This window comes from Aquarana catesbeiana, linkage group LG10, assembly GCF_042186555.1.
Source record: "Aquarana catesbeiana isolate 2022-GZ linkage group LG10, ASM4218655v1, whole genome shotgun sequence".
Taxonomy (NCBI): Eukaryota; Metazoa; Chordata; class Amphibia; order Anura; family Ranidae; genus Aquarana; species Aquarana catesbeiana.
The window spans coordinates 29892150-29905045 of NC_133333.1; the positions used below are offsets into that span (position 1 = coordinate 29892150).

The 12896-nt window shown below is 42.0% G+C and overlaps 1 protein-coding gene across 1 annotated transcript; it reads left to right on the forward strand.

Moving 5' to 3' along the window:
- Nucleotides 1-3023: 3023 nt before the first annotated feature.
- LOC141109979 (chemerin-like receptor 1) lies at nucleotides 3024-5085 on the forward strand. The gene is made up of 2 exons (XM_073601227.1): nucleotides 3024-3135; nucleotides 3999-5085. Exon 2 carries the CDS (start codon nucleotides 4029-4031, stop codon nucleotides 5031-5033), a length of 1005 nt encoding a protein of 334 aa, XP_073457328.1. The 5' UTR covers nucleotides 3024-3135; nucleotides 3999-4028; the 3' UTR covers nucleotides 5034-5085.
- The last annotated feature ends 7811 nt before the right edge of the window (nucleotides 5086-12896 follow it).

Sequence of the window (12896 nt, forward strand, 5' to 3'; positions counted from 1 at the left end):
TAATGGTGTGCAGTAACCTCTAGCAACCCAATCAGTGAGCGGTAAGGGTGTGCACTGTGCAGTAACCTCTAGCAACCCAATCAGTGAGTGGTAATGGTGTGTAGTAACCTCTAGCAACCCAATCAGTGAGCAGTAAAAGTGTGCAGCAACCTGTAGCAACCAATCAGTGAACAGTAGTGATCTGCTGTAATCTCTCGCAACCAGTGAGCAGTAAGGATAGGCTGTAATCTCTGGCAACCAATTTCAATTGCTGCGTGATCTGCTGCAGAAAACTGATTTTGAGCCGACCTGCTATTTTTTTGTATGTCTCCGAATGTAGGGGGGGGCAAGAAAATGTTTGCCCAGGGCCCTATCAATATTAAAAACAGCCCTGGGTATTGGTATGTATCCTCTTCTGGGGTCCTCTGCTGGCACTCTAGGCTCATCCTCTTCTATGTGTGCCACCATAGGAAGCCTCACACGTTTCCCGCTGCTATCAGCAAAGTTTGTGAAAGTGAGGAGAGGGGAGAGAAGGCCTGCAGATTGACATAGGCCTGGATCAATACAGGACACAGGTAAGTATTTGGAGGCGGGGAATGTACAGCAACTGAACAGTTTTTTTTTTCACCTTAATGCATGCATTAAGGCAAAAACCTGTTGATTTTAGAACCACTTTAGATCCATTAATTAGTGTGATTGCCTAATCACGGCCTGGGATGGGTCTTAGACCAGGTCCCATTACTCTACTGCGGCTTAGTCTGTAGAGATGATACTGGGAATTTAAGACCTAGCTATGCTGTTTGGTAGTGGTAGCTTGATCACATAACTAGTTGAACAGAATCTAATATCTTTTGACAGGTAGAATTATTCCCATATACAACTTTAAGTTATTGGTTTAATTATTTGCTTAAGATTCAGCTTTAGGACTTACTCAACCCTTTGTGCCTCCACAGTTTCATCTCCTTCAATAGCAGTAGAGCTAGATCAGATTTGAAATGTATGAGAAGCTTAACTGTTATTTAATGTTCTAAGAATCCCACTGTAAGCAACAACAAACTTTTTCACAACCTACCCTTTATGGTGAGACAAAGATACAACAACTCTATTAGGGTAGTGAAAAAAGGGACTTTACGGCTGACACTCATAACACCAAAATAAAGGAAAGAAGCACTAGAATTTAACGTATAAAAATATCCAAAATGTATTCATCAAACATAAAAACAGTTTAAAACCTTTAACATCCATATAGGATGTGAATAATCATCCCAAATGGGGTACCAATAGCCCATATATCCTCTATAATATCATCTCTAGCCCAAGAATTACATACAGTACAGTACTTTCTTTAAGTGCCGGTTCCCATGTCAGTATGGCTGTGCGGCCCCCAAAAAAAGGCTATTACAGCCCTCTTGTCCAACAATCCCCCATATATATATCTAGTAGAAATGGCTGCCCAAGGCAGGACTCCTCCCCCACACCCGCCACGCAAGCTAATGGTGTTGGCAGGACATGGGTAGATGTGTTTCAAGGTTAAAATGTATATGATGGAGCAGCGCTATATAAATACACTCTAAATAATGAATAATCTGTGCAATATTGCAATAAATAATCACTAAAGATGCAATAAAAATATCATAGAAATATCATAACAGTAAAAATATGAATAAGTGTGCAAAACTTCAGTGAAACGTTATGCAACTGTGAAAATAACCATCAAAGGTGCAATGATGAATCAATATTCCATAAAAAACAGTCTAGTGCAAAAAAAGTGTTCTTAAATAAATAGTCTCTTCAGATGCAAAATGTGCAAAAAAAGGGTATGGTAAAGTGGCCCAGTGCAGAGATTCAAAGTGATGTGCTCACACACACCCCTTCTTTTTTCTCTTTTCAATCCACACACAGTGTGCCCAGCATCTCACTTCTAAGAAAGACCTCAATGGGTCTAGTCAAGCATCTATACAATCCTCAGTGGCAATCTCCTCTCCTTTCCTCTTTGTTTGGAAGTGACATGGCTGTGGTTGAAGACACTGGAGGCTCCTCTCCTGTATGGTTTCCATCCTAACAGACCTCTCTTAAACTCTGCTCCAATTCAGGGGTCCTCTCTAAACACCACTTCCTGCTCTTGAGTTCCAAGCCTCGATCTCACTGGCAGCCTTCACAATCCAAGCCTTGATTTCACTGGCAGCTTCCACATTCCAAGCCTCGTTCTGGTTCTCTCTCTCTTTCTGGGTCGCTCATGTGTAGAAATAGCGGGGCCAGCTGTGGCCCGCAATCACATAAACGGCAACCTCTGGAGATGACGTACAATTGAGTGCGCTGATCCCCCATCGTGTAGGGGAAGGTACCTGGAAAATGTATGTGTGCCGCTCAGACTCAATAAGGAGGGGGTATGTAAGTAGTGCATCTGCAGCTGCTGTTAGAGTGCTGAAAGGGGATGGAGCCCGTCCTGGCTCCTGCGAAAGTTCAAGGAAGAAGGGGAGAGACCCCTGGAAGTCGCACATCTATGGTGTCCTACGGAGATGAATGGAGTGGCAACCTCAGCCTGGACTCCAAGCTGAGGTTGCCACTCCATTCATCTCTGTAGGACACCATCGATGTGCGACTTCCAGGGGTCTCTTCCTTTCTTCCATGTAGGGGGAGTGAGTCAAGCGCAAAAATTATGGTCCAGCCCTACCAAGGATTGGAAACCACGGCCCTCCACAATACCAGATCCATCCAGGACACCCTATCTGGGAAAAAAAAGCAAAAAAAAATGAAACATCACCCCCTAGTACATTGGTGAGACAAAGCTAATATGTGTGAGCAGAACATAATCTATGTCTGGGGTGATGAACAATGCTAAGCTTCCCTCAATGCCCTTTTCCCAGCATATTGTTTCTTTACACAGTATGGGGCTCTGTAACACTGAAAATAAAGTCATATGAGTAATAGGAAATATTTTTTTTTTTTTTTTTATCTAAACCTTATCATACATAAGCTCAGTTTTCTTTCAGATGCTCAGATTAGATCTCTTATCCAAAACACTTTTGTTATTGTCAGATAATGCCATAGCCAAGTCTTAGACCCAAAGAGAGTAATAACATACGGACACACATTGCTGAGCTGTGCAAGAGCTAAACACACAGAAAACTTGTACCAGAAACACTCTGACGTCAGGTAAGCACAATAATACCATAGGAAGAATACAGAAGGGTTCATAACGATTTTTGACAAAAAATATTGTGGAAATCTGTCGAGCAAAGGGAATGTTTTCTATAGCATTCCATTAGGTTGGTAACTGATATCTAGTAAGTAGTGACCAGTGAAGCATGACTATGCCAGTTGCACCAAAATGACTTTGCTGTGGTGGGGTGGCAAGTGTCTTGGACTTTTTAATACATCCATTGGGGAATATATATTTAAAGTTTCTGTTTCTGTGGAATTCTGTGTGCCATCTATAATAGCATTTTAATGCAGCAATATGTTACTACAGGTCTACAGCTGTAGAAAGATTTCTATAGAGAAAAACACCTTCCATACTCTTTATATTGTAGTGCATTGGATGGCTTAGAATGATATACAATTTATTTTGAATAATTATGATGTTGAGTTCTATGCAGTCACTTGCCATAATTCATTACCATTGCCTACTATTTGCTTATTACGTGTTTTTACTAACTTGTTTGACATAACAAGAGTGATACATTTTTATGTTGGACATAATGTATTTTCTGTGAATTGAGTTGTTGCCATTTTTGTATTTGGGATTTTAGCATGTATTTAGGAATTATGGTGGGATTATTTAGCTTTTGAATTGTTCTTGATAATAAATCAATAAAGACGTAACTATGCCTTTATTATTTTGTTGATTTTGTGCAAAGCATTTTTAGTTCTGTAGTAAAAAAAAAAATTGTTCAACATTTTTTTTTATAAAAATAAGTTTGCCTCCCAGTTTGCTTGGTCAGGATGTTTCTTCAGAGGTCACAGTGTACCTTTCTTACACATTGATTAAATCACATTAACATGTTTTGATTTTGCAGAGCATCAAAACTTGATATCTGACCCCTGACATGTCTGGAAGTATGGAGACCAACACCACCGAGGAAACCTACACAAATGGAGGCTTCCATATGACAGTGTTTAAAATACTTGATGTTTCATACATGGTGGTTTTATCTGGGATATTTTTGCTGGGAATAACTGGAAATGGTCTGGTCATCTGGTTTGTTGCCTTCAAAATGAAAAAGACGGTCAACTCTGTTTGGTTCTTAAGTTTAGCTTTTGCTGATTTTACCTTCTGCCTTTTCCTACCCTTAACTGTCACTTACATTGCACTTGACGGTCACTGGCCATTTGGAACCTTCATGTGCAAGCTTAGCCGTTTTGCATTATATCTGAATCTGTCTGCCAGTGTCCTACAACTCACCGTCATCAGCATTGATCGCTGCATCTCCGTAGTCTTCCCTGTTTGGTGTCGGAACCATCGCACCGTGAGACTGGCTGTCAAAGTCGTTCTTGCACTTTGGATTGTATCTCTTCTACTCAATGTATCTTACTTTACAAACACATACATATATGATGCAGATGATACATTTGTGGCTTGTTTGGAAGATTGGTTAATACACAATGTACAAATTATAATAAGATTTATTGTTCTGTTTGTTATTCCTTTTACCATCATTATCTTCAGTTACACTGTCATCTTTCTGCGTATTCGAAGAAACCGCAGAGCAAATTCTACCAAACCTTTCAAAGTTATTGCTGCTGTCATCATTTCCTTCTTTATTTGCTGGTTTCCATACTATACATTTTTCATCATGTCTTCATACGGAAGCTACACATGGCATTATAATATCTGGCTTGTAATTGATATAGGCAGACATGTATCATCTTTGTTGGCTTATTCAAACAGCTGTGTTAATCCTCTTCTCTACGTCTTTATTGGGCAAGACTCCAAGCAAAAATTCTGGAGCGTCATTAAATCTGCGTTTGAGAGAACTTTTATGGAGGACACCAACCTGACAGATCCAAATAGACACAGATTTTTACCTGATCATGCAATAAGCCAAATGTGAAAGAATTGTTTCAATACATATTGAGGGATGAGATGCTAACATTTGAAAATTAATCAGCTTTTTCTATGCTTGAGTACCCTATGAACCTGAATAAAGTGTATTGATTGTAAAAACTTTTTTTTTATTTCTTTGGATACAGTATAGCAAGAGGAACATCCTCACTTCAGATAAAGACAATAACTTAATGAAAATAATACATAATGTATAATATATTGCTTATAAATATATTTTAGGAGAAAACTGTTAAGCAAAGGGAAACGTATTCTATAGTATTCCATATACAAGTAACTGATACCTAGTAAGTATTTAACAGTTTTATGTGAAGTTACCTGTTGCAATTAAATATGTATGGAGGAACAACAATCCTCTTGGACTGCTTAACCACTTCAGCCCCAGAAGAATTTACCCCCTTCCTGACCAGAGCACTTTTTGCGATTCGGCACTGCCTCGCTTTAACTAACAATTGCGCGGTCGTGCGACGTTGCACCCAAACAAAATTGACTTCCTTTTTTTCCCACAAATAGAGCTTTCTTTTGGTGGTATTTGATCACCTCTACGGTTTTTATTGTTTGCGCTATAAACAAAAAAAGAGCGACAATTTTGAAAAAAAATAAAATATTTTTTTTTACTTTTTGCTATAATAAATATCCCCCAAAAATATATAAAAAACAAATTGTTTCCTCAGTTTAGGCCGATATATATGTTTTCTTCTACATATTTTTGGTGAAAAAAATTCACAATAAGCGTATATTGATTGGTTTGTGCAAAAGTTATAGCGTCTACAAAATAGGGGATAGTTTTATGGCATTTTTATTATAATTTTTTCTTTATTAGTAATGGCGGCGATCTGCAATTTTTATCATGACTGCTACATTATAGCGGACATACCGGACACTTTTGACACTATTTTGGGACCATTTTCATTTATACAGCGATCAGTGCTATAAAAATGCACTGATTACTGTATAAATGACACTGGCAGAGAAGGGGTTAAATACTAGGGAGCGATCAAGGGGCTAAGTGTGTCCTAGGGAGTGATTCTAACTGTAGGGGGGATGGGCTACCACTGACATGACAGCGATCACTGCTCCCGATGACAGGGAGCAGTAGATCTCTGTCTTGTCTTGTTTACATTGGCATCTCCTCGTTCTGCCGCGCCGTGACACGATCGCGGTACACCGGCGGACACCGAGTCCGCGGGTCCCGTGGGCACGGTCACGGAGCACTTGGAGCACTTTAAGGCGCGCGCAATGCCGCTTCTTAAAGGGACGTACCTGTACTCCCATTTGCGCAGCCGTGCCATTTTGCTGATGTATATAGTCGTGCACTGGTCAGCAAGCGGTTAAAGTTTTCATTGCAAAATATTTTTTCTTGTATCTGCATTGGTCTGTATATATATATATTCTTTTAGAGAAAAACACAACTAAAGGCTCCTGTATGAAAGCCTTAGCAAATACTAAATTCAGTTACTTTGTGAATCTGTATTTCCATTGTGGTTTTAATCTGGAGATTCAAAGCCTTTAGGAGGTGAAGCAGCCATCTTGGGCACACTCTGTTTAGACAATTGACCTACCAGTATGTCTGTGGAATGTGGGAGGAAACCTATACAAGCACAGGGAGAACATGCAAAATCCATGCCAATAGTGTCCTGGTCAGGATTCAAAGGCCCTGCTTGGCTCCTTCAGGAGTGCTTTAAGGCAAAAGTGTCAACCACTAAGCACTAAGACAATGTGCTGCCCTAATCTGATGTTTGTGGTTGCCCTACACTTCTACTGTCCCTTGTCCTTCTTCCTGCTCTTTCCTGTCAATGATATCTTTAAACTGTGAAACCACCAGAAGTACAGTATGAGCAGCTGGCGGTCACATACATAGACTCACAAGTCACAATCACTGGCCCAATGTGGCAGATGGGACCACACCCCCTGGCCGTTCCAGCACATTTACTCTGGAGCTGGTGTGGTCAGGTGACCATTACAAAAGCTCGGAAGATGTATGTGAAAATTCAAATGGGGTAAAGTGTGGATATTTTGCCTTTTTGGAAAACAATTATAGGTAGTGGATTGCTGCTTGTAAATTACGTTAATACACTCTAACCATTATGAGTTGATTTGCTCCCTCTCCCTGAAAAGGTGAAAATTACTTTGGCCATAAAATCAGACGTTAAGTGGTTTCAGATTCAAAAGACTCAGGGGGAAATAATTTATTGGAAAGATGACAGCCAATGGTTTAATCTCACTGTTCAATTAGTGGCAAAAATAATTACGATTTATTGTTCTGTTTGTTATACCTTTTACCACTTTTAGGCCACTTTCACACATGTGGACTGGTCGGATCTGCCTGTCAGTTTTTCAGGTGGGCCTGATCAAACTCTCCATTCTCCTCTATGGAGCGGCGGGTGTAAATGGACATTATGCTGCTCTCAGCTAAGCTTGTTAGAGCGGGGAGGGGGGAGAGAAGGCCTGCAGATTGGCAGAGCGCTGGATTAATGCAAAACAAAGGTAAGTATTTGGGAGGGGGGAGGAACAGCAACTGAAAGTTGTTTTTTTTTACCTTAATGCATAGAATGCATTAACCACTTACGGACCACCCACCGTGGATATACGTCCCTACTTTGACGTTAAATACTGCTGTGATGGCAGCAGATAGCTGCCATAACCCTGGTATGTTCTTCAACGGTGGGGGGTCCACTTTAAGGTAAAAGAGGTCTCCGTGGCGGATTTTGGTGCCCCCCACACTGCATCCCGGTCATTTCTGCAGCTTACCGGAGCCGTCGGTAGCGCAGAGACGATATGATCCTTTCCCATGATGGACAGGAAATCGAGTGAAGAAATGATGGTCCTCACTCGACCCTGTGCCATTGGATGAGGGAAGCGACGTTAAACGTCGCTTTCAGTCCAGCGGCCTTAAAGGGACATTTTTTTTTATTGAAAAAAAAAAAACATTTTTTTTTATTGCTTTTAAGTGTAAATGTAAGATTTGAGGTCTTTTTGACCCTAGATCTCATATTAAAGAGGTCCTGTCATGCTTTTGTTCTATTACAAGGGATGTTTACATTTTTTGCAATAGGAATAAAAGTGATCCAATTTTTTTTTTTTTTTTTTAAAGGGACAGTCTAAAAATAAAAAATAAAAAGTAAAATAAATAAGGGGAAAAAAAGTAAAGCGCCCCGTCCCTCTGTGCTCGTGGGCAGAATTTAACGCATACGTAAGTCGCGCTCGCATATGTAAATGGTGTTCAAACCACACATCTAAGGTATTCTGAGGAAGAGCAATAATTCTATCACTAGAATTCCTCTGTAATTCAAAACTGGTGACCTGTAAACATTTCTAAACGTCGCCTATGGAGATTTTTAAGGGTCAATGTTTGTCGCTATTCCACAAGCGGGTGAAATTTTGAAGCATGACATGTTGGGTATCAATTTACTCGGCATAACCTTATCTTTCACAATATAGAAAAAAATTGTGCTAACTTCACTGATTTCTTTTTTTTGTATTCAAAAAGGTGTATTTTTTCAAAAAAATTGCGCAAATACAGTGTGACATAAAGTATTGCAATTTTATTCTCTAGGGTGTCTAAAAAATATATATATTATGTTTGGGGGTTTTAAGTAATTTTCTAGCAAGAAAAATGATTGTAACTTGTAAACACCAAATCTCAAAATGAGGCTCGATACTTAAGTGGTTAATATATATAATTTCATGCTCCCAGCAGTACTGCTGGGACCAGGCGCGGCCCGTCAATTAGGGGAGAATGCCACCGCCCCACCATCTAAGCAATTTTCTAGCAAAAAAAAAATATTTTAACTTTACACCAAGTGTAAAAAATAGGCTTGGTCCAAGGTAAAAGAAAACCTGCTCAATAACCAACGCCGCCCGCCCCTCAGTGCGAGATTGACATTAACTCGGGGAACACCCCCCGCCACCACCACCACGGGAGAAGGATAGCCTCCTTAACTCTGTCCTGCCCAGACTCCGATCTCCCCTTCTGGAGCCGGGGAGTGCTGGATGGCCGAGCCGGATGCTGGATGGTGAGCCATCCCTTCAGTGGCGGCTGGTGGGGCCGTCGGTCTTCGCTTTCCTTTCCTTGATGGGATTTCCTGAAAATCTGGTTGTGTGTATGATGTTTAAGGGCCTGAATAAAGTGCATTGACAACAAAACATTTTTTTGGTAAATTGCTCTGGATAGAGAAGGACAAGTTTAAAACTCCTTTAATTTTGCTATGTATCAGTTTGTAAGATTTCCCTTCATTAATGGGAAAACAAAAGGGAAAAGACAAGCGCAACCTCCATAGTGTAGTAAACAAGGTGAACAATATCTATTAATGATTAAAAACACATAAAACACACTCACAAAAGGGGGAAATGCACAAAACGATAAAAGTCAAAGCTGCTGCCTCTGGAGCCCAGAGCCGCTGTGGAATTCCCCTGCTTAAGCCGTGAGCAAGGGGAGAAGTGCACAGGCAGGAGGAAGACGCTCTGCAGGGAGACAACCCAACCAGGGATGGAAGCCGGAGCCAAGCTGGGGGATTATGCCTGACACCGCTGGGAGTGTGCTGGGAGACAGGGACGTGTTTCAAAGCATTACAAATTCTGGATAGACCTTCTGCACACTGCTATACACCCTTTCCAGCAAACTATACAATGAAAAACAGGGATCGTTAGTTCACACATATTGCAATACATGTTTAAAAGGACACTAAAGCTTCTGTCTTTTTTTTTAAATACCAAACATGTCATACTTACCTCCACTGTGCAGTTGGTTTTGCACAGAGGGGCCTGGATCCTCCTCTTCTGGGGTTCCTAAGCAGCGCTCGTGGCTCCTCCTCTTCTCAAGTGCCCTGTCGGAGTAGCGCTCTCCTTCGGGACACCCGTGCGGGCAAGCTACCGTGTCCTGCTGCTGCGTCTATCGACACAGACAGCAGGACTCGGCCCCGCCCCCCCGGCTGCCGCGTCATTCGATTTGATTGAAAGCTGCGGGAGCAAATGGCTGCACTGCTATCAATCTTCCAATCAGGACCCGAGACACCACCTGGAGATGGTGTGCTAGTCCACGTCACAGGAATAAACGGGTTCAGGTAAGTAAAACGGGGGCTCTGGGGGGCTGGTGAACTACAAGAGGTTTTTCACCTTAATGCATAGAATGCATTAAGGTGGAAAACTTTGAGGGTTTACAACTTATTTAAGTCAGTCAACTGCATCAAAGTAATCCATCTTATGGCTCTACATTGCTTTGCCACTGCAAATGCTGCAGTGGACACAATGCCAACCTGGGGCATAAAGACACAAGGTGGGGGAGAGCAACTAGGTTCAGGTCTGGTCACTAACCTGCATTACAACAGAGAAAAGCTACACCTGTGCTCAAATCCCAATGACCAAAATCCCTCCTGAGATGTGTGCAAACCTGGTAACCAACTACAAGAAACATCTTACCTCTGTGCTTGACAACAAGGGTTTCTTCACCAAGTATTAAGTCATGTTTTGCTTGGGGATCAAATACTTATTTTACTCACTGTGCGGGCAAGCTACCATGTCCTGCTGCTGCGTCTATCGACACAGACAGCAGGACTCGGCCCCGCCCCCCCCCGGCTGCCGCGTCATTGGATTTGATTGAAAGTAGCGGGAGCAAATGGCTGCGCTGCTATCAATCTTCCAATCAGGACCAGAGACACCGCCTGGGGATGGTGTGCTAGTCCACGTCACGGGAAAGAACGGGTTCAGGTAAGTAAAACGGGGGCTCTGGGGGGCTGGTGAACTACAAGAGGTTTTTCACCTTAATGCATAGAATGCATTAAGGTGGAAAACTTTGAGGGTTTACAACTTCTTTAAGTCAGTCAATTGCATCAAAGTAATCCCTCTTATGGCCCATCCTACATTGCTTTGCCACTGCAAATGCTGCAGTGGACACATTGCCAACCTGGGGCATAAAGACACAAGGTGGGGGAGAGCGACTAGGTTCAGGTCTGGTCACTGACCTGCATTACAACAGAGAAAAGCTATACCTGTGCTCAAATCCCAATGACCAAAATCCCTCCTGAGATGTGTGCAAACCTGATAACCAACTACAAGAAACATCTTACCTCTGTGCTTGACAACAAGGGTTTCTCCACCAAGTACTAAGTCATGTTTTGCTTGGGGATCAAATACTTATTTTACTCACTGAACTGCAACTCAATTTATAACATTTGTATCATGTGTTTTTCTCTGGATTTTTGGTTGATATTCTGTCTCTATCATTTACCATACACCTATGATAAAAATGATAGACCGTTAATTTCTTTGTATGTGGGTAAACTTACAAAATCTGCAGGGGATCAAATAATTATTTTCCCCACTGTATATACTGTACATGTTGTATACTTGGCCAGTGCTCCACACTCATAGCTTTGGACCTTTCTGCTGCCTTTGACACAGTTGACCACCCGCTCCTTCTCCACAGTTGACCACCCAAACTCTACTCCCTTGGCCTCCGTGATTCTGCTCTTTCATGATTCTCCTCCTACCTATCTCATGCGCACTTTCAGTGTCACATACAACACCATCTCCTCCGCTCCTCTTCCTCTTTCTGTTGTTGGTATCCTGATGCTCCATCCTTGGGCTCCTCCTATTCTCTCTCTTTACCTCTTCCCTGGGCCAGTTGATAACCTCCCATAGCTTTCAATACTACCTCTTTGCTGACGACACCCAGGTCTATCTCTCCACTCCTCAACTTACCCACTCAATCGCCTCACATATCACAGACTTACTGAGCCACATATCAGTATGGATGTCACACCACTTCCTCAAACTCAATCTTTCTAAAACGCAGATTGTATTATCCTCCTCCCCAATCCCCTCTCCATGACTTTACCATCAAGATCAACAGCACAACCATTGGTCCCTCCACACGTGGCAGGGTGCTGGGGGTAATCCTAGATTCTGACCTCTCTTTCAACCCCCACATCCAATCACTGGCTACATCTTGCTGCCTTAACCTCCGCAACATTTCCAGAATTCGCCCCTACCTGACTAACGACACCACAAAACAACTTATTCACTCCTTGGTTATTTCCCGCCTCAACTACTACAACTCTCTCCTCACAGGCCTATCTTTACACAGGCTATCCAACCTTCAGTCTTCTATTAATGCTGCTGCTAGACTAATACACCTTACTAACCAATCCGTGACTGCTGCTCCTCTCTGCCAATCCCTTCACTGGCTTCCATTACCCCACCATATAAAATTCAAAATACTAACCACTACATACAAGGCCATCCACAACATCGCCCCCAGCTATATCATCAACCTCATCTGAAGATATCACCCAAATTGTCCTCTCTGCTCCTCCCAAGACCTCCTGCTTTCTAGCTCTTTTGTTACCTCCTCCCATGCTCACCTCCAGGACTTCTCCAGAGCCTCTCCCATCCTCTGGAACTCCCTGCCCCAGTATGTCCAGTCAGCCACTACCCTGTCTGCCTTTAGGCAATCCCTGAAAACTCGCTTATTCAGAGAAGCCTACCCCACCTCTACCTAAGAACTGTACCAGAGTAACCTCCATCAGATCACTCCCTGCGCTATTACCTTTTGTACAAACCCCCCCTTTAGATTGTAAGCTCAATGAGCAGGGCCCTCCTGTTCCTTCTGTATTGAACTGTATTGTAATTGTACTGTCCCCCCTCTACATTGCAAAGCGCTGCGCAAACTGTCTGCACTATATAAATTCTGTATAATAATTATAATACATATATTTTTTTACACAGTACGGGGCTCTTTAACACTAAAAATAAAGTCATATGAGAAACTGAAAATATTCTTTAGTATACAAAAGACATATCTAATCTTACCATACATAAGTTCAGTTTCCTTTTAGATTCTCAACTCAGACCT

What these genes read in the sequence shown, in the direction of transcription:
- LOC141109979 (XM_073601227.1), top strand. Translation starts at nt 4,029, where the DNA reads ATGTCTGGAAGTATGGAGACCAACACCACCGAGGAAACCTACACAAAT.